The sequence below is a fragment of the Anoplophora glabripennis genome, unplaced genomic scaffold (genome assembly GCF_000390285.2).
Source record: "Anoplophora glabripennis isolate ALB-LARVAE unplaced genomic scaffold, Agla_2.0 scaffold99, whole genome shotgun sequence".
NCBI classification, from domain to species: Eukaryota; Metazoa; Arthropoda; class Insecta; order Coleoptera; family Cerambycidae; genus Anoplophora; species Anoplophora glabripennis.
In genome coordinates this window covers 191,731-217,705 of record NW_019417182.1, presented here as the reverse complement: position 1 = coordinate 217,705, position 25,975 = coordinate 191,731, and the positions used below count along the sequence as shown (strand labels likewise).

Below are 25,975 nucleotides of genomic sequence, written 5' to 3'. Positions count from 1 at the left end.
AAATCCTTAACTTTTCGAAGAAACTTGAAGAGATCAAAAAGTTAGTAAATGAATGGGGTTTTTTAGACATATTTTTTAAAAGGAAAAAAAATTAACGAAAAGAAATTAGTTGAAAAAATGTCATAGGGGTTGATTATTTCAACCCCTTACAAAAATAGTTCAGGGTTGAAAAAATTTCAAAAAGTGTAGTTTTATTGACAGATAATGTTCACCAAGTTTGGTTTCTTTAGCTTGATGTACGTGGAAGATAAAAAAGAAAAACAATTTTTTTTTGTAATTTTAGGAGGGGCGTAACTTTTCAGGGAAGGGTTTTTCAAAAAATTTTATACAAAAGACCCCTATTAATTTTCATCGGAGAATCGCCCCTTGAATTTTTTCGGTGTTATTTAGATACACCCTGTATAGATTTACAATTTTTAAATTATTAAGTTATTATTAAAAATCAAGATCAAGACGATAAGTTAGCCAATTACTGACACTGGTAATTACAACTGATACATAATAGAATATGCTTATGAGTCTAAAATACTAAAAATATTAGGACCTGTCTAAAATTATGAAAATAATTTATATATAGATTATACTATTTAACGGTCGTAAATTTGTGAATAGGCTACATCTTCTTTCTCAAAGCCACTTAGATTTTTAAAATGAAACTTCATATACCTACTTCAATACGAAAAAAAATATATATTTTGCCTTTTAAATTGATGAAATTTGAGATAAAGGGGTTTTGGTGATCTTAACATTATTAGACAAAATTTTCGTTGATTTAACTGATCGTATAAGTGACCTTGAAATGTAATATACCCCACACAAATTTAGTGAAAGTTCCTCTTCTATATCAAATAAATGGTAAGTTATATCGCTGCAATGTAGTCAGAATAAAAAGGTTTTTGTAACCTAGAACTCTTATTTGTTTGTGTATTGTGTTTCACTATTCTGAATTCTTACATATTTTTTAAATTTATATTTACCTTTTTTTAACACTATTATTTCAATTTAACACTTTACTATCTGCTGATCTGCCCGTCTGCACATAAAAGGTAAAAGATAAGAAAAAGTTGGAAGACGTTAATATTATTTTTCCTCAGCGACTCTGGCCTGTGGTACGTGGTAGGCCCTGCGCCCGATTCATTGTTCCAGCGTCGCGACGCGCCGCGATTCAATGCACACCCATTTGACAGCCCAATTGTACACCAACACACATAAGCCATACATTTCGGTGCCCTCTCCTCGCGCGCCACCTGCCGGTGGCATTTATTAGCCGGCGGCGGAGGACGTATATGCTCATACGCACCTACCTGTCAAACTTCAATGGGACCAGGAGCGAGAGCATAATGCAGGTATGCCAGTGAATTATACTGATTAAGAAGCCTATGTCTTACATACACACACTACAATTCAAAAAATGTATAGGTACTTACGTAATTTCTAAGCAAAATTTGCAAGTAAATTTCTTATTTAATTTATTGAAGAAAATACTTTTTCTTGAAATGTATCGACTCGAACTCTGTATTCCAGTTAAATAGAATTTTCCATAAAAGACACATCGTCATAAATTGTCCATGTTAGATATAATTTTTCTTGAAATAAGATTTTTTAAATAAATTTACATTTAAAGGCAAATAACTTAAGATCCTTAATGAATTTCGAAAACATGGTGATACATAATTTTAGGGAAATGAAACAATCTACAAAAAAGATCCAATGATATTTTGCGACAACTTTGATAGTTTCGCTGAAAAAAGTAAACAGTTTGAAATTTACTGCAAATTCAATTTTGACCTTAAGTAACTTTTGAAAGAGTACATTTATCACAAAATGATAAGAGACCTTTTTTATAGAGATTTGGCCTTATCAGTGCATCTATCCGTTGATGAGTTATAAAATTCCAAAGTTTAAAAAAATGCCCATTCATATTAAGAACTCAAATTTTAAAAGGATCATTTTTTCGACATCCTGAACAATATTTTTAATGCCACTTTTGGAAAAAAATAGTTAATTTTTTTAATACAAAAAATTTTTTTATCAAAATTTTATTTTACAGTAAATGTTTAGTACTGGGAAAAGGCAGTAGTAAGTACGTAAGGAGAATTTTGTCCTTCTGCAGTTTTACAGAGAAATTGTTTAGTATAATTTTACTTCATATTATCCGTCATTTCATTATGGAAAATACGTATTTTGGAAAATTTAACCTTTCAGTGCAATTTTTATATATCGCTAGTGGTATTGTTGAATTTAGTAAAAAAAAAAAATTAAAAAATATTTTTTCGATAAATTTAACGTGTAACAGAATTGCACCAACGTTTAACCAAAAAATTAACTACTATTTCTTAGCTGTGTAGTATGTTTAATCACACGACTGATGTCTAAACCTTACATTTTTTAGAAGATAAATAAAGGTAAAAATTACTATTTACTTATATTGTTCAACTGGTTTGAAATTTTATAGGTGGTGGTACGTATATTGACGATGTACTTTTATCGCAACATAAATAATATATTTTAAATTCTTGCTGATATAATTGAATTTGAAAAGGATGAGGCCCCAAAATAATTTTATGTTTATTTTTCTGCTAATACAAAAATCTTGTTTTTTTGTCAATAATTTTCCTTAGCTACCATAGACCCTAGCTGATCTGATTAAAATAAATACATCTTATATACAAAGATAATTAAAAAATACCATCACTACAGCTAATAAGACAATCACTACAGTACAATCTTATCAGATGAAAATAAATCACCCTGCGCTCCCATCGTTGTGATAGGTCTAACGCTACCGCATCGGCCTCTTAAAGGTCATTGTTCCTAGATTTTCGAGGGGCATGCAAACGTAGCAACGCAATGGCACACACGAAAGAGGCTGTCAAATTTTCATTTACAGTCGAATGTTCTTCCTATTTTTTAAGTTTAAGCGCTGGCGAAAGTCGAGATTGCTTGCACTTTTATTCGAAGGGGAGACTCGGTAATGGAGCGGGTTTTTTAAATGAAAAGCGTGCTCTGGGTATGTAACAACGACGGGCCCTTTTTTCACTCGCCGTGTTCACTGGCTGCAGAGAAATTGAAGTTCGAGGGGTGGTCGATTATTTTTTGCTGAAGTATTTTTTATTTTTATTACAGGTTAGTTAACTCGAATGTAATATTCTAACTGCACGCACAACGGTATCACGTAACATTCGATTCCCCTTACCTTTTTTGCCTTTCTCTATAGGAAAAAATTGGTAATGGTTAGGGCTGTCAGAGAGAGAGAGAGCCGCAATTCAATAGCGTGCCATAACACCTGTGAGGTAGTGTACTTTGGCGCGTTTTTTTTAAGTGGTTTCTTCGGTAGGCCTACTCCACGAACTGTTATGACGGAATTTTCAGGGACGATATTCTTTTAACTGCATGATGATTGTTGATATTGATATTGGTTACTGACTTTAACTCTAGTTCTGATTTCTATTGATATTTTAATCTGATTCATACTCTTCAAAGTCGACTTCAACAGTCATGTCTTCTTCGATTTCTTCTTCTTCTTCTTCTTCCTCTTCTTCTTGCTGGATGTTCATAAATTGTTCAAATGAAGATGAATCAGCTGTCTCTTCATCGAAATCACATGAATTTTCGTCTGTTGTATTCAATTGGACATTTGAGCAAGACTGGCTTTGGAAATTAATACACGCTGGACAACACAGTAACCCTACTCTTCTACAGCCACATTTAGTACTACAACCTTTTTTGCAATTGCAAAAAATACTGTTTAGGAGTTTTTCCGGAGCAGGTGGGAGTAAAGTTTGTATTGGTTCCAAAGTATTATCTGTTAATTTCCAACCCCAGTCTTCTGGGTTCAGTTGATTGCCTAGTCATGTCTGAACTTGATAGTATACTCGATACAAGTGTTGATTAGCAGAAGCCGATGTTGGAGGAAGACAAGATAGTTGTACTTGTTTCTTGTTTCGTGTATTTTTTACAAAAGTTTTTCCAATAGAGTAGCCAGATGTTATTCAAGGCCACGCGGATAGAGGGTATATATATCAGAATACATATAAGAGACACAAATAGGCATTTTTACTTGTATTAAGTGCCTGACTATGTATATACGTGGCATATCATGTAGAACGTGACTCCTTCAACTTTTAGAATCGCGATATCTCAGGAATGGTGATTCTTAGAAAAAAAGTATAAAGAAGTTTTTGTAGATAATTTTAAGATCTAGAATTTTTGTTCGGGCTACTTTTTTGATAAAATGTACCGTTTTCGAAAAAAATCAAAAAAAAACTCAAATTTTGACCTTGGACCCCGAATAACTTTTTTAGCACACGTGGGATCGATGGGGACTTTTGAAACTTTATTTCTAATGGTGTACCCAAGGTCTCCACCAAAATTTAGCTCTGTCGGAATTTTCATTATTTGACCACCATTTTTATGACTAATTTGACCGGACTAATGTAGGCAATTTAATTTGTTGCTTTTTAATAAATAATGTGTACGTACGCCTATGTCCCCCGACTCAGTTCTGACAGCCTTAGAAAAGATCAATGCCTTCGGAAATTTTCTTGCGATCTCAAAGAAACAATTTTAATATAGCACTTGAATGTTGCATTTCGGAGATATAAGCTATACTTGCGCTTTTTTAATGGAAAACACTGTATATTTATCGTTTTTGGGTTCCCCTCCTTTTTCTGATTATAATGATATATCTCCTTTACTAGTTTGCACAAAATATTGGTTTACTTACTAGTCTTGCACATAGTCAATATTGTCATGGAACCAGTGCTTGAGTGTGTTTTTTTGCTGTAAAATTTATTAAACAAACACCTTTTATAATATAGATGTGTTCTTTGTTTGTTTAAAAAATGTATTTCAGAAAAATAAAGGAAAAGTTTAAATATGCTGTAATTCCATGGCAATACTTGACTTCACAAACCAATATTTTGTGCAAACTGTCAAAGCAACTATATGATAAGTACATATCACAGTAATCAGAAAAAGGAGAGTTTTCCAATAAGCGAAATAAGCGAATAAAATTTCAAATATACAGGGTGTTTCATTAAAACAACACAAGTTAGGTTTATACCTCCGAATTGCATCATTTTATAAAAAAAATTTATATACTTTACTGAAATTGCAAGAAAATTTCTTAAGAGTTAGTTCTTTCCCTTTTTTCCTAAATAGAATGGTGGAAAAATAAAGGAGATAGAATGTTATTTGAATATCTACCCCTGTATATAGTTAGATACATTTGATCTACAATTTCAAATCTTGGACTTATCACGTAGAATTTATTAGTCTCATATTAGATTGTAGGATGTACGGATAGATCTACTGTGAACTTCTCTATGATCCTAGAGTACTCCATTGAATATTAACAGAGTCTCCCTCACATGGCTACAAGTTTCCAACTTTCTTCTTCCGAACAGTACAGGAGTTGAGATCTCGTCTTCCTCCTTTCAGAACCTACGTAGGTTCTGGTTTTATTCCTGTTGGCGTTTCTTTGTCACCTTTGATCCGTGGTTTTGGTTCAACCTGTTCCTGGGTGGTCCCGTCAAGAACTTCTTGGTTTGCCTCTGCCTAGAGGTTTCTTGCCACAATTTTTTAGTTTTATCCTTTGTATATATCGTGTCTTAATAATATACTAAACACTACCCCAGAAGAGTTCGGACCCTTGTAGGGTCGTAGAGGAACCTGCTCTGGCTAACTCATCGACCTTCTCTTTACCCTAATGCCCCGATACACAAGCTATAGCTACATTGTCATTATTTTCTAGTCTTACCAAGCATCTAAACAAGCTACCAGCTTCGATTTGGTCTGATATGAGTTGACTGTCCTTAGCGCTATCTCACTACTGGATTAAATAGTCAGTTGTTGCTCTTTGACATTTCAAAGGTCATCTTTGTTTGGAAGACAGTGGCTCGCACTAATACACTAAGAAAGATTTGAACCTTTTCCTTAACTCCATTTATTCTAGCTCCGACAAATGTGTCTGTCTTTGAACCTGTCGAATACCAGTAGATTAGCTTTAACAAAGGATTATTTCCTCTAATCCTTCTTTTCAAGTATTACTATCTTGATATTCCTTTCGAAACTATTTCTTAGGGTTAGTTAGCAATTGTAACCTGCCATTTGGTGGGTATCCTTATTGTAGTCTATAACACAGACGTGTCAAATTAAGAAACAATTGATTTTTGGAACCAAGTACTGGTAGAGACCTTTGGTCAGTAACACAAAACCAACAACTTACCACAAATTCAGCCAATGTGACCGAACCCATATTTTCATAAAGACAGTGTGGGATCCTGTGACCGATTTATTTTAAAAAAAGTAATTTTTTTTTCACAGAAAATATTTTTAGCTTCTGAGAGAGCTTATAATATTATTCAAAAATAAAAATATGTTCCAAATTACGAGTACATTCCCGTACTCGTATAATTCCTTTATAATCTAATTCATAATAAAATTGATTGCCCAGATTTACTAGAGCAACTAAGTTTTCTAGTACCACGCGCTGAGGGAAGGAATCATGCAACTTTTTATTTGCCAAGGGCTTGCACAAACTTATTGTTAAAGATCCCAGTTTATTTTATGTGCAAGACATTAGTTCTATCTTAGACTAGGGTCGATAATTTTTGAAACCAAAAAAAAATTATTGTAGGATGAAACCCATTGGAAAAGAAAGAGAATATAACAGAAATGAAAGGAAAAATAATTTACGGGCGATCTGAGGTCGGGAAGGGGTAGGGGGTGAGTTTTTAAGGGTAAAAACGGTTTCCCTTGATTTCCAGAAAAACTACAAGTCTTATGGAAAAAAGTTAAATGAAAAAGTTGTAGGTAATAAAAAGATCAAACACGCTGTAATTTTTTTGATTTGAAATATTTATTTTTTCATCTTATTTTTACTTAATATCGAAAAAGCACCCTAATTTTCAATCGAAAATTCTCACGTCAAAATATCTGCTTTTTTAAAAACGTCGGTGGGCTTTTTCTTCGTTGAAATCTCTACTTTCTGATGGTGTAAAAAAAATATACATTAGTATGGTAAGTTTTGTCAGGAAATGCAAAGAAACGAAAGAAGATTCTACAACTTTCTCAAAATATTGTAGAAGTCTTATTAAATATTAACTTTATTAACTTATTTGGTTGTTAATTATAATAGTATATTTCGACTTGTAATTTTTTTGTTTATCAATATAACATGGAATCTTACGTTTTTCGAGTAATTAAAGTGTAAATTTTAATAAATAGCTCAAAATTGTACATAATGATTAGAAAAAAAAATTCGGATTATAGTTCGTTTCTTTGCATTTCCTGAGAAAACTTACCATAGTAATGTATATAATTTTTTACACGATCAGAAAGTAGAGATTTCAACGAAGAAAAAGCCCACCGACGTTTTTAAAAAAGCAGATATTTTGACGTGAGAATTTTCGATTGAAGATTAGGGTGCTTTTTCGATATTAAGTAAAAATAAGGTGAAAAAAAATAAATGTTTCAAATCAAAAAAATTACAACGTGTTTGGGACATAAATAGGTAAGTTTTCACTAAATTTCGTAAAAAAAAATTGTTTGTAAAAGATAAAAATAAAAAACCAAAAACTTGGTTATTTGAATTTTTCACATAAATTTTGAGGTTATGTGAAAAAGGTGTAAATATAAAAGTTGTAGATCTTTTTATTACCTACAACTTTGCCATTTAACTTTTTTCCATAAGACTTGTAGTTTTTCGGAAAATCAAGATAAACCGTTTTTTACCATTAAAAACTCACCCCCTTCCCCTTCCCGACCTCAGATCGCCCGTAAATTATTTTTCTTTTCATTTCTGTTACATTCTCTTCCTTTTCCGATGGGTTTCATCCTACTATAATTTTTTTTCACTTTTTACCATTTTTGAAGGCTTACGCACTGGTCTATCTGTAACACTTGCGATATGAACGATTGTTCGGTTAAAATGTTATGAATGAGTATAGTAAACCAGGATCATAACTGATGCCTCTGTTTGCTTCAAGTGACATGTCTTAGGTTAAGTATATTCAATTAACTCCTGCACTTTACTGAACTTTTGTATCTTTCTTATCTTTTTTTGTTTTTTGTTCTTCTGATGTTATTGAGTTTTTTATAATTATATTATGAAGTTATTTCAATGTAATTTAGCTCTATAAATGGAATTACTTCTGTTGGACTAATAAATTAGTTAAATTACTGAAAACTGCATTTATGTAGATTTGCTCAAAAACTGATTTTTTAAACACAAATTGCTTTTTTTTAATAAAATCAAAACGCTTTACCTCTTTCAACTTTCATTGTAGGCACACTGGATATTTTCTATTATATTTAAAAATATGTATAGCAATTTGATAATAATACAATCAGATCAGTTACGTTCTTTTACTCTTGGACATAGGCAGTTTACCTTCTAGAAAATACACACTGTATACAAGTCTCCAAATTTTCCAGGCGATCGTTGAAGTAGATAAATAAATAAAAAGCAAATTTTCATAATATCAATCACCTTATTTATTAGGTACCAAAAAGAATAGCAAAATTAATTTGTTGTCTGGCCTGAGTTACGGCGTAGGCTTCCATTGTGTTCTAACACGACAATGTCACCGATCCGGATGTGCATGTACGGCATTCTGTCGTAACCAGCCGACGACGACGACAACGCCAACGTCGGAGAATTGTCTACCTATCAGGTGAGACGGACGGACGGACAGATCCCACATGCCGACCGCCTTCCATTGTTGTGCAATATGCGGAATGTGATAACCGAGATGCATGAGCGCTCTACAGAGTGTTTAAGGTGAGATGTTCAGCCTTCATCTTTTTTTGATTTTTTACACAAAGAGGGCACTTGTACAGGATGTAGAAACTGAAGAACATCAAAGTAGGTCGATTGCTTTGAAATTTGGAGGATGAGAATAAATTCCAATTTTGCACGACTTTAATGACATTTAATGACATTTTTTTTATATATATATTCTATGAAAAAGGCGTTTTGCGCAGGAAACAATATTGTCGTTCCTTACGTAATTTTTCAGAAATAAAAATATGTTATAGATTATTTTTTAACCAAGCAGATGATGCGTAGGCATCCTGACATCCTAAGTGTTGGGAAAGAATTGACCGTGTTAACTATCACATTGTACTGCTAAGGATAAAATCGCACTATATACTGATATGTTAAATTAATAAAAAATCAATATAAAATTAATACATTGTTGTAAACTAGAAACTGTTCATCTTGTTTGAAAAATTGTACATAAAACATTGTAAATAAAAAAAATGTTAAACAATATTTAGTCAGTTAAAAAAAACAAAAAAATAAGAAAAAATCTAAATGATTGAAAATTGGAACATAATTATTGAAAAATAAACAATATTTTTAGAAAATAACCCCATTTTAGATATTTTCAAATTTGACAGGTATTTAATATGATTGGGAATAGTAGTCCAATCAAGTGGCTAAAATGAACCACATTATTTTCTTATTGAAAATATAGATAAGTCTTAAATAGCGGCCTGTGGAATTTTTTGAAAAAAAAATATCTTGGCTCCAGAAGGTCGTAGAGTAACGCTATTTTTTTTTAAATTCTCGTAAAAATGCCAGCAATTGATTCCTGTAGTAGATATTATCGAGAAATGAAAATCGAAAAAGATATTCAAGAAAAACGCGACCAAAATTTTTTTACTTTTTTCAAAGTCATCTTTGGACACTTGCAATGAATAAAATCGTTATCACTCTTTTTTGCCATGAAAGTACAACTCTCAAGGAAAAAATGAGCCATGATTCGTTTCTCTACGACTATTTGTAGAGCAAGAGAGCCTATTTTCGAGATGACCTTTTTTCGAAAAATCGATATAACTCGAACATTTTTTTAATATTTTTTAATTTTAGAAAAGGGTACTTTTTTGCTTGCCGAGGACTACATTTACAACAAGTAACGAGTTTCATAACTTTAATTTGCAAGAGATACAGCAAAAGCAAAAAAGTCAATTTTTGATGGTTTTCTCGATATATCTCGAAAAGTAATATAGCAATCGACATAAATATGAATTCTCATTTAACTTTTTTGGATTGGAGTTCAATTTTTTTTTTTTAGTAGCGTAAAACTGTATTTTGACTTTCTATTAATTTTTTAGATTAACTTCGCCGTTTATGCGCCACAGGAAAAATATACTACCTTTCTTAGAATTTTTTTCCTATATCACCAGGTGTTTGTTTCCAGGTGATATTTTTTGTAAGCTCTTATTGATTGGACAATAGTTCTCGATAGGAAAAACTTTTTTATTGAGTTTATGAGAAAATATCATTCTTTATAGAAACGCCTAAAAATGTGTTTTAAAGTAGGTAGTTCAGTTTATAATATGTAATATCTTTAATTGCCAAATTAAAGTGTTTTTTCTCATATACGAGAAATTGATGACTTTTCTAAGGCTTGATCGAAACGGAAATGAGTTTTTTGTCTCGACGAAAATGTCAAGTTTATGAATTTCTTAATTAAAACCTAATTTCTGAGTAATATGTTTTTTATATGCCTATAAATATTTTAAAAACTAAAATAAAGACTTTGCTTCACAAATGCCATATTTTATGTGAAGCGACAAATTAAAAAAAATAGCATTTCCAATTAAAAAAACATATTTTTATGTTCCACTTGTGAACAATTTGTTCTCTAACGAAAAAAATATACTTCATCTATTATTACAAAATTTTACTTGCAGATTATCAAAAAAATGTTTGTATAAACTTTTGTATTATTTTGAATGGTAAAAAAATTATGTTCATAAATTTGTATAAAGGGTGTTAAAAACATTTAGTAAAATATAAAAATTGTAAAAAATCGCGTGGTTATTTTAACTTACGTTATTTGGCATTATTTTTTTTTACAAAAAACGTTGCCAGTCAACATTTTTCAATGACGATTAAAAAAATTTTCCCATCTGATATGTGTACTTTGCTCATGACAATGATTGTAATAATAAGGGCCTAAATGTAACTTACCCCATCCAAGGTCTTGACGTTGTGCAGGGCACCCTGTGCCTTCAGGGCCGCTCTCCTGGTGAAGAACGTGACAAAACAGCAGCCTGCAACAAAACGAGAGCGCATTGATTGACTGACGGGTATTGGGTTTAATTACACAATCGGATTATATGTCACGCTTACGGCCGTACACGTATATTCTGCTGGTATTACACTCGTGAAAACGCGCAAACATTCCGAAAAATGTTAAACCCCAATTTTTGCGTTTTGGTAAATTGGAATATAAAAAACAGGGCACTGCAGGAAAAAAAACGTATTGATAACACAGGCACGCAAAATAAAAAAGTGTCATATTAGATAGAAAATAAGTCGAAATAAAAAATAACCAAGCATGTAATAAATTAATGAAAATCGATACTCTAGTACATTGTACTTTTAAACTTATAGGTTAGAATTCCAACCTAACCTTAAAAAACATTCGTGGAGCATTCCATACTTTCAAATTGTATGGAAATCGGGACACAGCTTTTTTCTAGTACGTTTTTTAAAGAGCCGAATACAAATTTAGCACCATAATTAACCATTCGAATGACCACTTTCTAACCTCAAACAATAAGGGTAATGGAATTTGAGTATATACAGATTTTCCTTACCGTTTAATTACTGCGTAAAATAGTACTAGACTACAGTAGTGGGCTGTCATTATTAGAAAAAAAAAAATAAATGCAGTCGGTTTTTCATATTTAAAGAAATAGTTATTTATGTACCAAAGGAAATACAGCCTAAGGGTATAATTATTTTAGTATCTCCCGTGGTACATAGATTTTATTTTTTACTTAGACATTTGATTTTATATTTATTTTAAATTTAATAATTAAATGTAAATTAATGAAAACAGTTTTTCAATGTATAAACGATGTATCCAAGATGTACCTATGACCCCACAAATTTGTTGATTTTGACAGTTTGATGTTTGATTCTGATTCTATTGAATTGAAAAGGCAGAATGGATAATATTCCCGCAATAGTTGATGCTAAAGCCAATAAAGCCAATGAAGAATTACTGCCTAACAAATCTAAATTACTTTATGATAAAGAATATAAACGTTTTGGGACTTGGACAAGCATAAATTCAGTGACAGCTGTTAGTGACACTATGTTAATGGGATATTTCCAAGAGCTGGTGTGTATTACCTTTTATCACTTTAAAGAAATATTTATAATTTTTGATAATATATTTTTTATATATCTTTTAGTCAGAATCATTCAGTCCTAATACATTGGGGACAAAGTATTCGATGTTGAAAACAACATTATTAGTGCACAGAAAAGTAAATATAGGAGAATATCATCGATTAGAGGCTTATTTGAAGCAAATTTTGGAAGGATATACTCCAAAAAAACTAAGATATTGACAAGAGAGGATAATTTGAAATTTATTAGAAAAGCATCAAGTCATACATATCTTTTGGAAAAGGTAATATAGGATTGACTATATTGTTACATGTGCTTAATAGGTTTTTGTTATTGTAGGTTGTTCTAGTAACGTTCTTGGAGGATTAAGAAGAGATGAGCTCTAGGTAGATGATATACAGTGTGTTCCACTTAAGCATTAGCCACCCATGCAAAATTGTTATTTATTGACCGATTTGTTTAAACTTTTTTTTGTTTGCTAGATCATAGAAAAAGGAGTAGAATGTATAATTTTGGTATTTTTGTGGTCTAAGCCATGGCCAACTGAGACGCGTTTTATAGGAGGAAAAATCGAGAAGTAATATTAGCGATTTTTTTTCGACAGAACCTGCAACGGATTCTTATTCAGGACTATCTAAAACCCTATTATACCAATTTTTGTTGTGATAGAATACAAGGTGTTGTAGAAAATTAAACCTTAATTTTTTAAATCAACTGAAGATTTATTTGCGAAACACATGCATTATTTGAATATTGTGTATCAGTATTCGTCAAATTAGTAATAAAGGAAACTTATTATTATGATTTAACACATTTCAATACGTCGACGACTATTAATTGTTACTTTTCGTAACTGTTGCCTAGTTACGGCATGCGTCTGTAATACGTTCACAAAGTTCTTCTCGCGTTTGGGGCCTCGTAACATAAACTTTATTTTTAACAGCTCCCCACAAAAAAAATCGAGAGGTGTGAGATCTGGAGACCGCAGCGGCCAATGAATTAAAGGGCTGTTACGTCCATAAATTCATTTTGTAGGAAGCTCCAAAACCCATCCGCATTTAAATTTCCTTCAAAATAGTTAAGGCCCAATGATTTTTAGATTTAAAATGCCATACCAAATATTCACCTTAGCGGAATACTGCCTTTTACATTGTATAATCCAATGCGGATTTTCTTCACACCACATTCTAATATTTTGCGAATAAACAGTACCGTTTGTAGCTTCATCAGTGTTCAAAATATTTTTCAACAGAAACAAAATTCCATTCTTCTTTCTCTGCCTCCTATTTCTAGACTGTGAAGAAATTTCCGTTTGTATGCCTTCCTCCAATTTTTTTTAAACATCTCCAAATTCGATTTCTAGATATACTTAAATTAATGCTGGCATCTCTAATAATCGACCACGAATTTTCATTAAAATAGTTAAGAATAATAAAATAAGAATCCGTTGCAGTTTTTGTCGAAAAAAATCGCTAATATTACTTTTCGTTTTTTCTTCCTATAAAACGCGTCTCAGTTGGCCATGGCATAGATCACGAAAATACCGAAATTATACATTCTATTCCTTTTTCTGAGATCTATCAAACAAAAAAAAGTTGAAACAAATCGGTCAACAAATAACAATTTTACATGGGTGGCTAATGCTTAAGTGAGACACTGTATATGACAAAAGAATCGTTGTTGTAGTAAAAATGAACGATACAAAAACTGGAGTACCAAAATCTTTTACTATGGTGGAAGAAAATGAAATGCACGCTCTCCAATTGTATCGACAGTATATATCTTTACGACCAAAATAAATTAAAGAACGGCGTTTTTTTCTGACATATCGAAATGGTCGATGTACTGCGCAATCAGTAGGTAAAAATACCTTCGGTAGCATACCGTCCAGAACTGCAAAATATTTCCGCTACGTAGATGCTAAAATGTACACAGGTCATTATTTGCGTCGTACATCTGCAACTCTACTCGTAGATGCAGATGATAAAATTGAAGGATATGTAGAAGATACCATAACGTCCAAGAACAAAATAGCTCGTTTAGTAGCACAAGTTGAAAGACCTAGTGATGACAATTTTTCTGAATTGATTGTGAAGGAAAATGAACAACATTTATTCGATGGCAAAGAAAATTTAGGTAGTTTTTCTGGGGTTACTGTTAAAAGTTCCTTCTCAGATTGTCCTTTCGTTTTTAAAGACGGTTGTAAATGATTCTTGATATTAATTTAAATCAAATTATTGTTATGCATCAAATATTAATGTTAATAAAATTTGTACTTTCATTTGTCTGCTTCATTTATACAAGCCACATTTACTATTCGACCCTTGCAGAAAAGAAGGGTACAAAATAGGGTCAAAATACGGGCGATAATATTTAGGTCCGCTTATTTCGTCCTAGAGTCATATGACGTTGTTTTCCTATTCGGTTTCCTAGTAATAAACAAACTATATCTCCTAAGTCAAAAATGAAATATTATGTTTTAATAATGTTGAATATATCTCAATATCTCGTAAATAAAAAAAATATATGAAATCTTAATGTGTTTGCTTCATTGCTGTATTTGCTTCATTGCTTTACTGTCACTTTATAATATAGCTAATGAAATAATTGAATTAACAGAATTGTGAACAATACCTCCTTTGAATTAATATTCTCATGGTTTTGTCGGGGTCATCATATATTTTTTATTTCCTTTTATTTAAGATTAATTCAGAGGGGGCGTATTTTTCAGAGTTCTATTAATCTAATTATGTATGTCGTTTACTATGTCATAAAGTGATATCTATGTAATCTGAGGGGTTATTTCTTTACTTATCTTATACCGCTATGACCAGCATCATAATGGTGTTAACTGACAAAAGAGTTTACTAATAACTTCTCGAAAGGGAGTTTATAATTATCATTACACTTTGATTAATACGTGGGGACTTAGAAAGGTTGTATGTTCAGAGAATGAACTTCAAGCACTTACTATCCGTTGATTACGTAGAATGTAATCCAGTTACTAGCTGTACAGGGTGACACTGAAGTTGGAAGAACAAAAAGAAACACCATAACTTCCTAGGAATGGTTTTAATAACAATAAACAAAACAAACAAACAAAATAACGACACAACGGCTCGAACAACATTACTAATTAATTTATTTACACGCGACAGCGTACCGAGATTCAGGAAACGCGAGATCCATCGCAAAATTTGGAATGACTTATCCATTATTAAATTAACCCGAGACTCTAAGACTAAGTAGACTGCTCAATGTGGAACCCAAGGAAAAACTGCCTGTTGTTTCGGAGATCTCTCCTGAATTCGACACCTCTCTTCGACACGCCTATTTCTTGGGTCCAGACGTTTATGTTCTTATCTTACTGGAGGGAACCCTGAATATCGGGACGCTGTGGCATAACTATGCCATGTTAATAGTTATCTAATGGACTGAATTTACATTTACATAAATAATTCTGTAACTAACTGGACTTACAAGTAACCCTAGCCTTCCTCTAGTGACTCCATTTAATCTATTCTTATAGCTTGGAAAATCCGCCTAAAAACCAGCTATTTGATCTATTATTATTTTTCTAACAACTTCTTACAACTTATTCTGGGAATTCCTACGTTCTTTGGAATGCATTTCGCGCGTTATTTGAAATATCGATTTTTCTCTTTATACCAGATGGCCCCGACAGTCTAAGTGAACTTGTTCAAAAATACTGTTAAATTTCATGAAGCCTTCTCCGAAGGACGGCCTTGTGGCGACGCTACCTACTTGAAGACTCTGAACTTTTCGATAAAATTAGTGTTGACTGAAATATTTTACTTTTTGGCCCATCCGTTCCGAGAACTAACAAATAAATTACTACGCGTCCCGGCTTTTGTTACATCTATATGAATGTAAATTTCAATAGAATCTTACAAGGCGGTTCAAGGTTTAGGAAATTAATTTTTTTGGCAAATTTGATGCTCTTTGGCGACTAAACGAAACAACTTAAGATAGAGGTAGGTTTAGTTAAATTTAATCGCAGGAGGTTGTGGTAGCTCCATTTACGTGAAATATTGAGACATCCTGTACATGAACTAAGAAGGTAGGCAAGTCCGCTGAAATACTATAAATTTTTTTCTATTTTTGAAATTCGTCTTGTTCTAAACGGCGCAAATTTTCATTCTCAATTCAGTGTTTAATAAAAAATCGAAATACATTGCACTAACTTTTGCAGCTACCTACTGATAAATTATTCACACAAAAATCAAGTTGTCAAAATGTAGGGACGGAAAAGTTTATAACTCTTATGTTTTAAACTCGAAATAAGTCGACATGGAAAAAATTATTAAAACTATATTTTCGAACGTTTAGAGCATATCGTTGGAATGGCGTACACAGAATTTGCTATGAGGCAGATTTGCGACTTTAAAGCTCTAACAATCAAATTAAATTACAAAGGACTACGCACATTTCTTATGGAAAATGGGTTTCGGTGAAAATGGCTGAAAATTTAGTATGTTATAGTTGCCAACATTCTGATTAAAAGTTGTCATTACACCACGGCCCTAAAACCCATACTTTTAGAGATATAATGGGGTAAACTTGTCCGTGTGCAGGAATTCGTAAATATTGGTTGGACCTATGCCGTAGGGATGATTAATTCTAATTAATTTTCTTTGAATTGCAAATACTTTATCAAAATCTGCGTCATGACCCCAGACTATTATTGCATAACTCATAATTGAATGGCACAAGGAGAAGTAGGCAGATCTCGATACACTAATGGACACAGAACCTGAGAGATTACGAACAACAATAAAAATTATGTATTTAGATTGTACAATATTTATGTATTCATACAGCCATGCTGGTGAAAGAATTCTGAAACAACATAAAGAAAATTATATATTTCAATATTAATATACTATACTAGGCCAGTCATTATAGCTTTTTTTCGGGAAAAAAATACTATTTGAAGTTTCTCTGCGGAATATTGTTCCGAAACGTGTTATAAACAAAATATCAAAAAATCAACTCGAGACTAGTTGGGAAACTTTGTTAAAACAATCGTCAAAATTATGGAAAAGTGGTTTTTTGACTCGCGTAAAAAACTGTTATTCATAAAGAAAAAAGGTTTATATAAAAAAGGTAGGTATTAAATAAATCTATAAAATTAGACAAGTCCGATTAAATTCCGATAATTTGTTTATGCGCAAGAGCTCAAAAATGGTCGAAAATGTCCGCTTTTTTCAATTGCTAATAATTAATGCAATTTTCATCGCAGACACTTGTAATTTAGGATATTTGAGGTTTTTTGCACCCTTAATAAGTGGTAAAAATTTCAGCCCAAAAGCTTCATTAGCTTGGCGTTGGCGGAATTTATTATCTAAGAAGATGCTATTTTCAATTCATTTTTCCCAAGCTCACAGGCGTTGTAGGGTTTCAATCATTAGTTGTTTTTGTACCTAAATAGTTGTATTGACATATGCATTTACTGATAATTTAATTTTTCAAATTTAATTTGTTTAAAAATGACTGAAAAAATGTTAATATTTATTAAATTGTTAAGCGCGCATGCTCCGCCTCGCTCTCCCCACTCGTTCGCTAGACCAAGTAATAGAACGCATCGCCGCTATCTTCTTTTTCGCAATTAAATAGTTGAATTCACCTTAATGTTAATGTAGGACATGAAAATATAGCTCTTAATGTATACTCTCTCCAAATTTCGGCTCTTAATATTAATAATTAAGGTCACTGCGATTAAATAAAAAAAAAAATTATCTCAGCTTCTAATCAACTTACAACAACGATTTTTTTTTAAATTCGAAGAAAACTAAAGTAAAGAGGTTACTATTTTATTTTATAATAATTACCTATCTTAACAATTTAATAAATATTAACATTTTTTCAGTCAATTTTAAACAAATTAAATTTGAAAAACTAAATTCTCAGTAAATGCCTATGTCAATACAACTATTTAGGTACAAAAACAACTAATGATCAAAACCCTACAACGCCTGTGAGCTTGGGAAAAATGAATTGAAAATAGCATCTTCTTAGATAACAAATTCCGCCAACGCCAAACCAATGAAGCTTTCGAGCTGAAATTTTTACCACTTATTAAGGGTGTAAAAAGCCTCAAAAATCCTGAATTACAAGTGTCTACGATGAAAATTGCACTAATTATTAGCAATTGAAAAAAACGGCCATTTTCGACCATTTTTGAGCTCTTGCGCATAAACAAATTATCCGAATTTAATCGAACTTGTCTCATTTTAAAGGTTTATTTAATACCTCCCTTTTTTGTATAAACCTCTTTTCGTTATGAATAATAGTTTTTTTACGCGAGTTAAAATCTCTTCCATAACTTTGACCATTGTTTAAATAAAGTTTCCCAACTATTCTGGAGTTGATTTTTTGATATTTTATTTATAACACATTTCCGAACAATATTCCGCAAAAAAACTTCTAATAGTATTTTTTTCCCGAAACAGGCTGTTCCATGTCTATAACGACTGGACTATACCTTCCACTGGAAAAAATGGTCCTATAATTATTACATTCAAAATAAAACTTTTGAAGGTTTTTGTTCGATGAAAAAACTTACGAGATATTCAAGTTGAGATTTTTTACAATCTCAAGTTTAGCATTATCGACAAACTGTGCAGATAAATCCTTTTGTAATTGTAGTTTCTTGAATCATATTTTCAAAAAGTATAGAATATGTTAATGTCCCGTGTAATAAGCTAAATATTATATAGATTTTAGCTAGATATGATATAGATTTTATTTAGAGATCATACTAAATTGCTTCAGAAATTAAAAGTTTTAACCTAATACATTTTTATCTTGTGCACATATAACATATTCTCTTCTACTCGATGTACTTCTATGAACCACTATTAACATTTATGCACCTTTAATTCAGTTCCCATCATATTCGTACAAGATATCGGAATACAGAAATAGTCACATGGATAGTCGGAGTTCTTTATAGTAAAGAACCCAATTGGGTAAGTAATTACTTAGTAAAATATCAAAAAGTTAAACAATAAGTAAGTATATGAATACTAATATAAGTAGAGAAATAACCCAACAACCCAAAAACTCAGTTCCAAAAATTACACTTACTCAATAATGTTATTAAAGAAATAGTCTCATTCCTAACGTATACCTCCAACTAATATTTACGAATTCCTGCACGCGGACAAGTTTACCCATTATATCTCTAAAAGTATGGGTTTTAGGGCCATGGTGTAATGACAACTTTTGATCAGAATATCGAGAACTATATCATACTAAATTTTCAGCCATTTTCACTGAAAGCCATTGTGCGTGGTCCTTTCGCGAGGGCTTTGAGCCTCAAAGCCCCCGCCTGCGTACGCCCCAGTATTGTTGTACACTATTCGTCGAGTAATGACACGTCGCGTGATCAGATGGAGAGAGAGGGACTGAAAACAGGGTCGTGAATTGTTTCAACAAGGCAGTATAGATGGAAACGCAATTAGAACTCCGACAATTGGTAAGTCAAATAATGCAAAGTGACGAGCAGTCGAGCAAATCTGCCGCCACCGCGCCGTCCCCGTGTCAACAGCCGGCGAAGCTCGCGCGAAACTATCCGCGGCTCATCCACACGCCGAAGGAAAACTGACTGAATAACTGCCACTTTGGTGATTGTGTCGACGAAACAATTGACTCGTGCATCGCGACGTCGCCGACGACGGAAGTTTCACGCGAACCCCCATTTTGCCCCGTGTAATACCAGCCGGATCCGAACAAAGCGCCGGAGGCACGGCTCTTCCAATAAAATAAACTTTTTAATTAAATCTAGAGGGAGATCCGCGAGGCAGTACGAGCCGCCTTTATCGGTCCATTCGAAGCGCGACGTTCAGCTTTTCAAAAAGAGCAAATGTGGGTGCATGCACGATATACGCCTCGGCTACTTGATAATTTGGATGTAAATCATTTTCAACTGATTCCTTCTTGTAATTTTTATTTCACCTGCGGCTTCTTTGATTTGTCCAGTTAATACATAGTTCCACGGCAGTATTGGGAACTTACGCCACCAAACCTTTAAAAATCATATTTAATTCTATAATTAAGTATAAAGAATATCCACAAGTATGGAAAGAGTCGCGAATATGCCCCGTTTATAAAAAAGGGACTAAAAACGACATAACTAATTATCGGCCCATAGCTATCATAAGTAACTTTTCAAAAATTCTAGAAATTATCTTACACAATCGACATTATTTTCATATTGAAAAATCTATATCTCCGTACCAACATGGATTTATGAGTGGTCGTTCAACTACCTCAAATCTAGTTGAGAAAACCCAATTTATTGCTGAAGCTATGGATGCAGGAAGTCAGGTTGATGTTGTGTATACCGACTTTTCTAAAGCTTTCGATCGGCTTGATCACAATTTATTAACTTTGAAATTGGAGTCTTATGGTATATCTCCTGCTCTATTAACTCTGTTTAAATCCTATTTTAGTAATAGGTACCAATTTGTGCAGTATCGAGGCTTTCAATCATGTAAATTCCATCAATCTTCAGGAGTTCCGCAAGGGTCAATTCTGGGACCACTGTTATTTATTATTTTTATTAATGACTTAACTGAATGCCTCGATGTCAACTATTTACTATATGCGGACGACCTGAAGTTATTCTTGGAAGTTAAATCATCTACTGACTGTACTACATTACAAGATAATCTTGACAGATTACACAATTGGTGTTCATGTAATAATCTACCTCTGAATGTAAGTAAATGTAAATTTATGACTTACAGTCGACGCAAAACTAATCTAGATTTTGATTATAAAATTGGTGAATCTTTTTTAAATAGAGTTACGCAATTTACTGACCTTGGTGTTACTTTCGATACCAGATTATCGTTTGACGACCACATTAGTTTAGTAACCAAATCTGCTTATAGGAATTTAGGCTTTATTTTGCGTAATTCTAAGGACTTTCAGAACGTAAAGATTCTAAATATATTGTATGCAGCATTTGTGCGTTGCAAACTTGAATATGCATCGGTTGTTTGGAGTCCCATTTATAATATCTATAATATTCATTTAGAGAAAGTACAACGGAGATTTTTAAAGACTATTCATTTTATTAGTTATGGATTTTATCCTCCTCGTGGTACACCTCAAGATTTATTGCTTTCTTGTTTTAATTTTAATAGTCTCTGTCGTAGGCGAATTATGTTTTCAATTATATTCCTTTTTAAAATCATAAATAACACGTTAAATGCAGACTCGTTAGTCTCAAGGATTTTATATCATGTTCCTAGACTTAATTCTAGATTTCACTCCGTTTTACAATTACCCACACCTCGTACCAACTTACTAATAGCATCTCCCCTATATCAAATGATTTCCAATTACCAGAAGTATGAAGATCGACTTGATATATTTTTTCATTGTATGAATGACATAAAAAAATTGTTTGTCTAGTAAATGTAATCCTTATCTTGTATATGTTTGTTAGCTTATTTGTTTTATCTGTCTGTTATTGTTTATCCTTAAGTTTTTTGTCTGAATTTTATATTTTTTATTTTGATTGCTCTATGTTATGTAGTATTTATATTTTTATATTTAATGTTAGTTTGTCTTTTTCTTTTAAAATTTAGTTAAGGTTTTCTGTTTTACCTTATCCTATAATTGGGACTTTGTCCCGTTGGATATTGTAATTTCTAAATTGTAATTTCTAAATAAATAAATAAATAAATAAATAAATAAATAAATAAATAAATAAATAAATAAATAAATAAAATAAATTGAGGGGTGTCAAATTGGATAAGCGCGGCGGTTCGTTCAAATGTTTCATACAGTTTATAAATAAAAAATGTTAAATATTTTTTTGTCTTGAAAACTCTGTAGCTCGATAACGACACTGTTAAGCTCTTGTTTATTCATCCAAATTACCTAAATTTTAGCAATTTATAAAAATATATAAAAAATATTCACTAACAATGAGAAAATCGCGTGAAAGCTGCAGGTATTACCCGTGATATGGTAACCATTGACGCATACATACCTTACCCGAAAGTTGATAGTTTCGGAAACACAGAGTGTTGAAAGTTAAAATTTTAAATTGTTTTCTTGCGATTATTCTGAAAATAATATGTAGGTTAGGAACTTGAAAATTTGGGAAATTATATTTTTTTTTTGCGATGAATAAGATGCGTATTGCAATTTCAGCGTTGCTCATAGAAGGCGCCACTTACGACCAATTTTACCGAAAATTTAGTTAATAACTTTTTACCCTGTATGTCTAACATGAAACTTGAATCAAAACCTGAAAGAGCAATCAATTTTCCATTAATTATGTACTATTGCTTCATTTTGGTATCTCGATCCGTTTTCGACAAAAATAGATTTAACGAACACTATGTTTTGATAATACGAGAAATTAAAATGAAACAAACGAAGTGTTTCTTCATGTTATTACAACAATTAACAATAAAACAAATACGTGATAATGATTTAAAGTAATTGTTCGAAGAATCCACCGTCGACACTGTTATACATACACGTTTTCTGAGAGATCTTCCAGTTTGAAACAACATATTGGGATTGCGTGTGACTTCGTTGGCAGCGATTTTTTTTCTTTGCCATAACTTTTCACGCGAACCAATAGATTCTTTGTAAACTGTATCTTTCATTCGAGACCAAATAGAAAAATCAAGAGGATTGAAGTTCGGACTTCTGGGTGGCCAAGCAAAAATGCTTACGTGGCCAATCCAGGGATTTAGAAAAACTGCATCTAAATATGCACGCACTGGCCGAGAAAAATGTGGTGGGGCTCCGTCGTACATGTAGCACATGCCGCTTTTTAAATAAAGTAGAACTTCTTCAAGCCGTGGAAGTAATAATAATATTTCATTTAAGCGTGCGACAAGCCACACCATGTGTCCGTGCTTGAATTGATATGTTCACAATTCGTATTTGCTCAAATGCAACACAAAAACGCAGCCTTTGAGTAAATAGTGAATCAAAGGGAACTGCACGCTGTATATGTACGTCCATTTCTATTTCCATTAATAAAATGTCATGGCTGCGAACATTTATTATTGCTTTTCAATTAAACGGTTTTCAATTAAACTTTTCATTAATTAACTTAATATCTAACTATTGCGTTGAATATGACATTCATTTTTATTAGCTCGTTATATTTTCTGTCCAACTAAAAGCTAAGCTTTTAACATGGTTAAATTATCTGTGCCTTACATCTGTGTAGACTTGGACCAGATTAAGATCATATTTACAAATTGTTAATTTGTACCAAAAGGTAAAAACTTTGCAAAAAAATCGATGGATCTTTATCATTCAAATTTCAAAGTTGACAAATATATATTCTTTTTTTCAGTGCCATAAGTTTTGAAAAAAATCACATATCTACACAGATTCCGTTTGGAATTATTTTTTCACATTGAATGTCTTTTATTTAGGTATAGTGCTAATAAAATTTCGTTCCGATATCTTAATTTGTTCAGAAAATATTTAAAGATATAACTTTTTTTTAAACTTCAACCCCCTACATCTAGAAAAGAATGCTCGAAAGGTAAATGTTTATACAGGGTGATTCATTAAGAATGGGAAAATCGAAAGCTGAAGATACTACATGTGAAATGGTGACCATTGGCGCAAACATGCCTTATCCGAAAGTTGATAGTTTCGGAAATACAGGGTGTTGAAAGTTGAAATTTTAAATCGTTTTTTGCGATTATTCTGATAATATGTAGGTTAGGAACTTGAAAATTTGTGAAACTATATTTTTTTAAGCAACAAATAAGATGCGTGCTACAATTTCAGCGTTGCTCATAGAGGGCGCCACTTACGACCAAGTTTACCAAAAATTTAGTTAACTTTTTACCCTGTATGTCTAACATGATTTTGTCTAATTTTAGCACTAATGTAGGCATTTCCCTCGCGGATTGATAAAATTTTGATTGACATTTTTTTCATAGGGTGCTTGTTTCTTGAGATACTGAGTTTCATGTCCAAAGAAACACCCGTTATATTATTAATATATTATTAAAACAATATACCAAATATGGCTCACTAAGAAAGTGTGTACGTAAATAACCTACACTAACGCTAATGTCATATGTCAAATGTGCGTCACCTCAAGAATCACGTAGGTACTGGAGAGAGAGAGAGAGAGGGAGGAAATTTGATGACAGCAATGTCATTTCTTCAGAAATTTCTTTCAATTGTGATCACTCATCAATCAATAAAATTAAATAAAAAACAAAATATAAATGAAACATTTCTTATGTGAAATTTAATTTCTTATAGTTTATGAGTAAAACACGAAATAACTGATAAAACTTGACAATGGGAAATATCAAAACTATTTATAGATGTGACAATAATATTACTCTGCCCTTTTTCTTGTGTTTCGTAGATTTTCACTGACTGTATACAGGGTGTCTCATAATTAGCTGCCAACCCTGAACACGCCGATTCTATGATCAAAACTAAGTAAAAATGTTCATATGAACATGGGTCCGGAAATGCTTCCTAAGGGCACAGGGACCCATTGAAGAGGGAGGAATGGAAATCATTTTTTTGCAATATCTCTCAATCGCGTTGTGATAAATGAATGAAATTTGGTATACACAGCTAAATTTTGATGAGCAATTTGATGGACTAATCCATTTATTTCCACAAGGTCCATTGGGGTGGGTACGGGGGGGCCCTTGGTACTTTGCGTGTGTAACTTTTTCATCTTTGACTTTTTAACAAATTGGACAGCAAATTCCGTTTTCCCGAACTGTTTTACGTTAAAAAGGTACTCTTGTTTCAAATCGTTATCTTTAACGGTTTCTGAGAAAATCGCTCTTGAATTAATCCCACTTTGGTCAATTTCATAGTAATTTAAACAAAAAAAATTTTTTTGTTTAAATTTAATCTAATTTTAATAAAAAAATAATAATAAAAAATTAAATTAAATAAAAATTAATCCTTTAAATGGAAAAGAGAGGAAAGGAAAATTATTATTATTTTTTTTTGTTTAAATTACTATGAAATTGACCAAAGTGGGATTAATTCAAGAGCGATTTTCTCAGAAACCGTTAAAGATAACGATTTGAAACAAGAGTACCTTTTTAACGTAAAACAGTTCGGGAAAACGGAATTTGCTGTCCAATTTGTTAAAAAGTCAAAGATGAAAAAGTTACACACGCAAAGTACCAAGGGCCCCCCCGTACCCACCCCAATGGACCTTGTGGAAATAAATGGATTAGTCCATCAAATTGCTCATCAAAATTTAGCTGTGTATACCAAATTTCATTCATTTATCACAACGCGATTGAGAGATATTGCAAAAAAATGATTTCCATTCCTCCCTCTTCAATGGGTCCCTGTGCCCTTAGGAAGCATTTCCGGACCCATGTTCATATGAACTTTTTTACTTAGTTTTGATCATAGAATCGGCCTGTTCAGGGTTGGCAGCTAATTATGAGACACCCTGTATAACCTTCCTTCGGTTTTCTAACATTCGCGAAAATAAGTAAAAACACCGTTTTTCATTTTTTTTGTGCACAGTATTATACCGAAAAAGTATGAAGATAAATGTTGCCGAATGAACTTTTTTTAAAGTAAGTATCTAAGGCTGATCATCAAACACTTCTGAATGGGGCTTTACAAACAAGCCATTCTAACTTTTTCGGCGTATAGAAATACGTTTTCGAACGGCGAACAACAACATTCCGTTCAAATATGAGATTCGCTCTCACCCCACGGGCCTTACATGTATATGTACATTACGGCCTAAATGCTTTTTCCTCGCCAACAAAAGTGTTGAGTTACTTAGTT

General features: G+C 32.3%; 1 protein-coding gene across 3 annotated transcripts in view; it reads right to left on the bottom strand.

Moving 5' to 3' along the window:
• Window positions 1-25,975, bottom strand: part of LOC108904551 (CUGBP Elav-like family member 1) — a 270,054-nt gene that overhangs the window by 197,105 nt on the left and 46,974 nt on the right. For all 3 annotated transcript variants that reach the window (XR_001964236.2, XM_018707154.2, XM_018707155.2), the window contains exon 2: window positions 10,988-11,070. Coding sequence is in view for 2 of the 3 variants with exons in the window: in XM_018707154.2 (XP_018562670.2) it covers window positions 10,988-11,070 (83 nt within the window). In the remaining variant the exon portion in view is untranslated. The remainder of the gene's footprint in view (window positions 1-10,987; window positions 11,071-25,975) is intronic.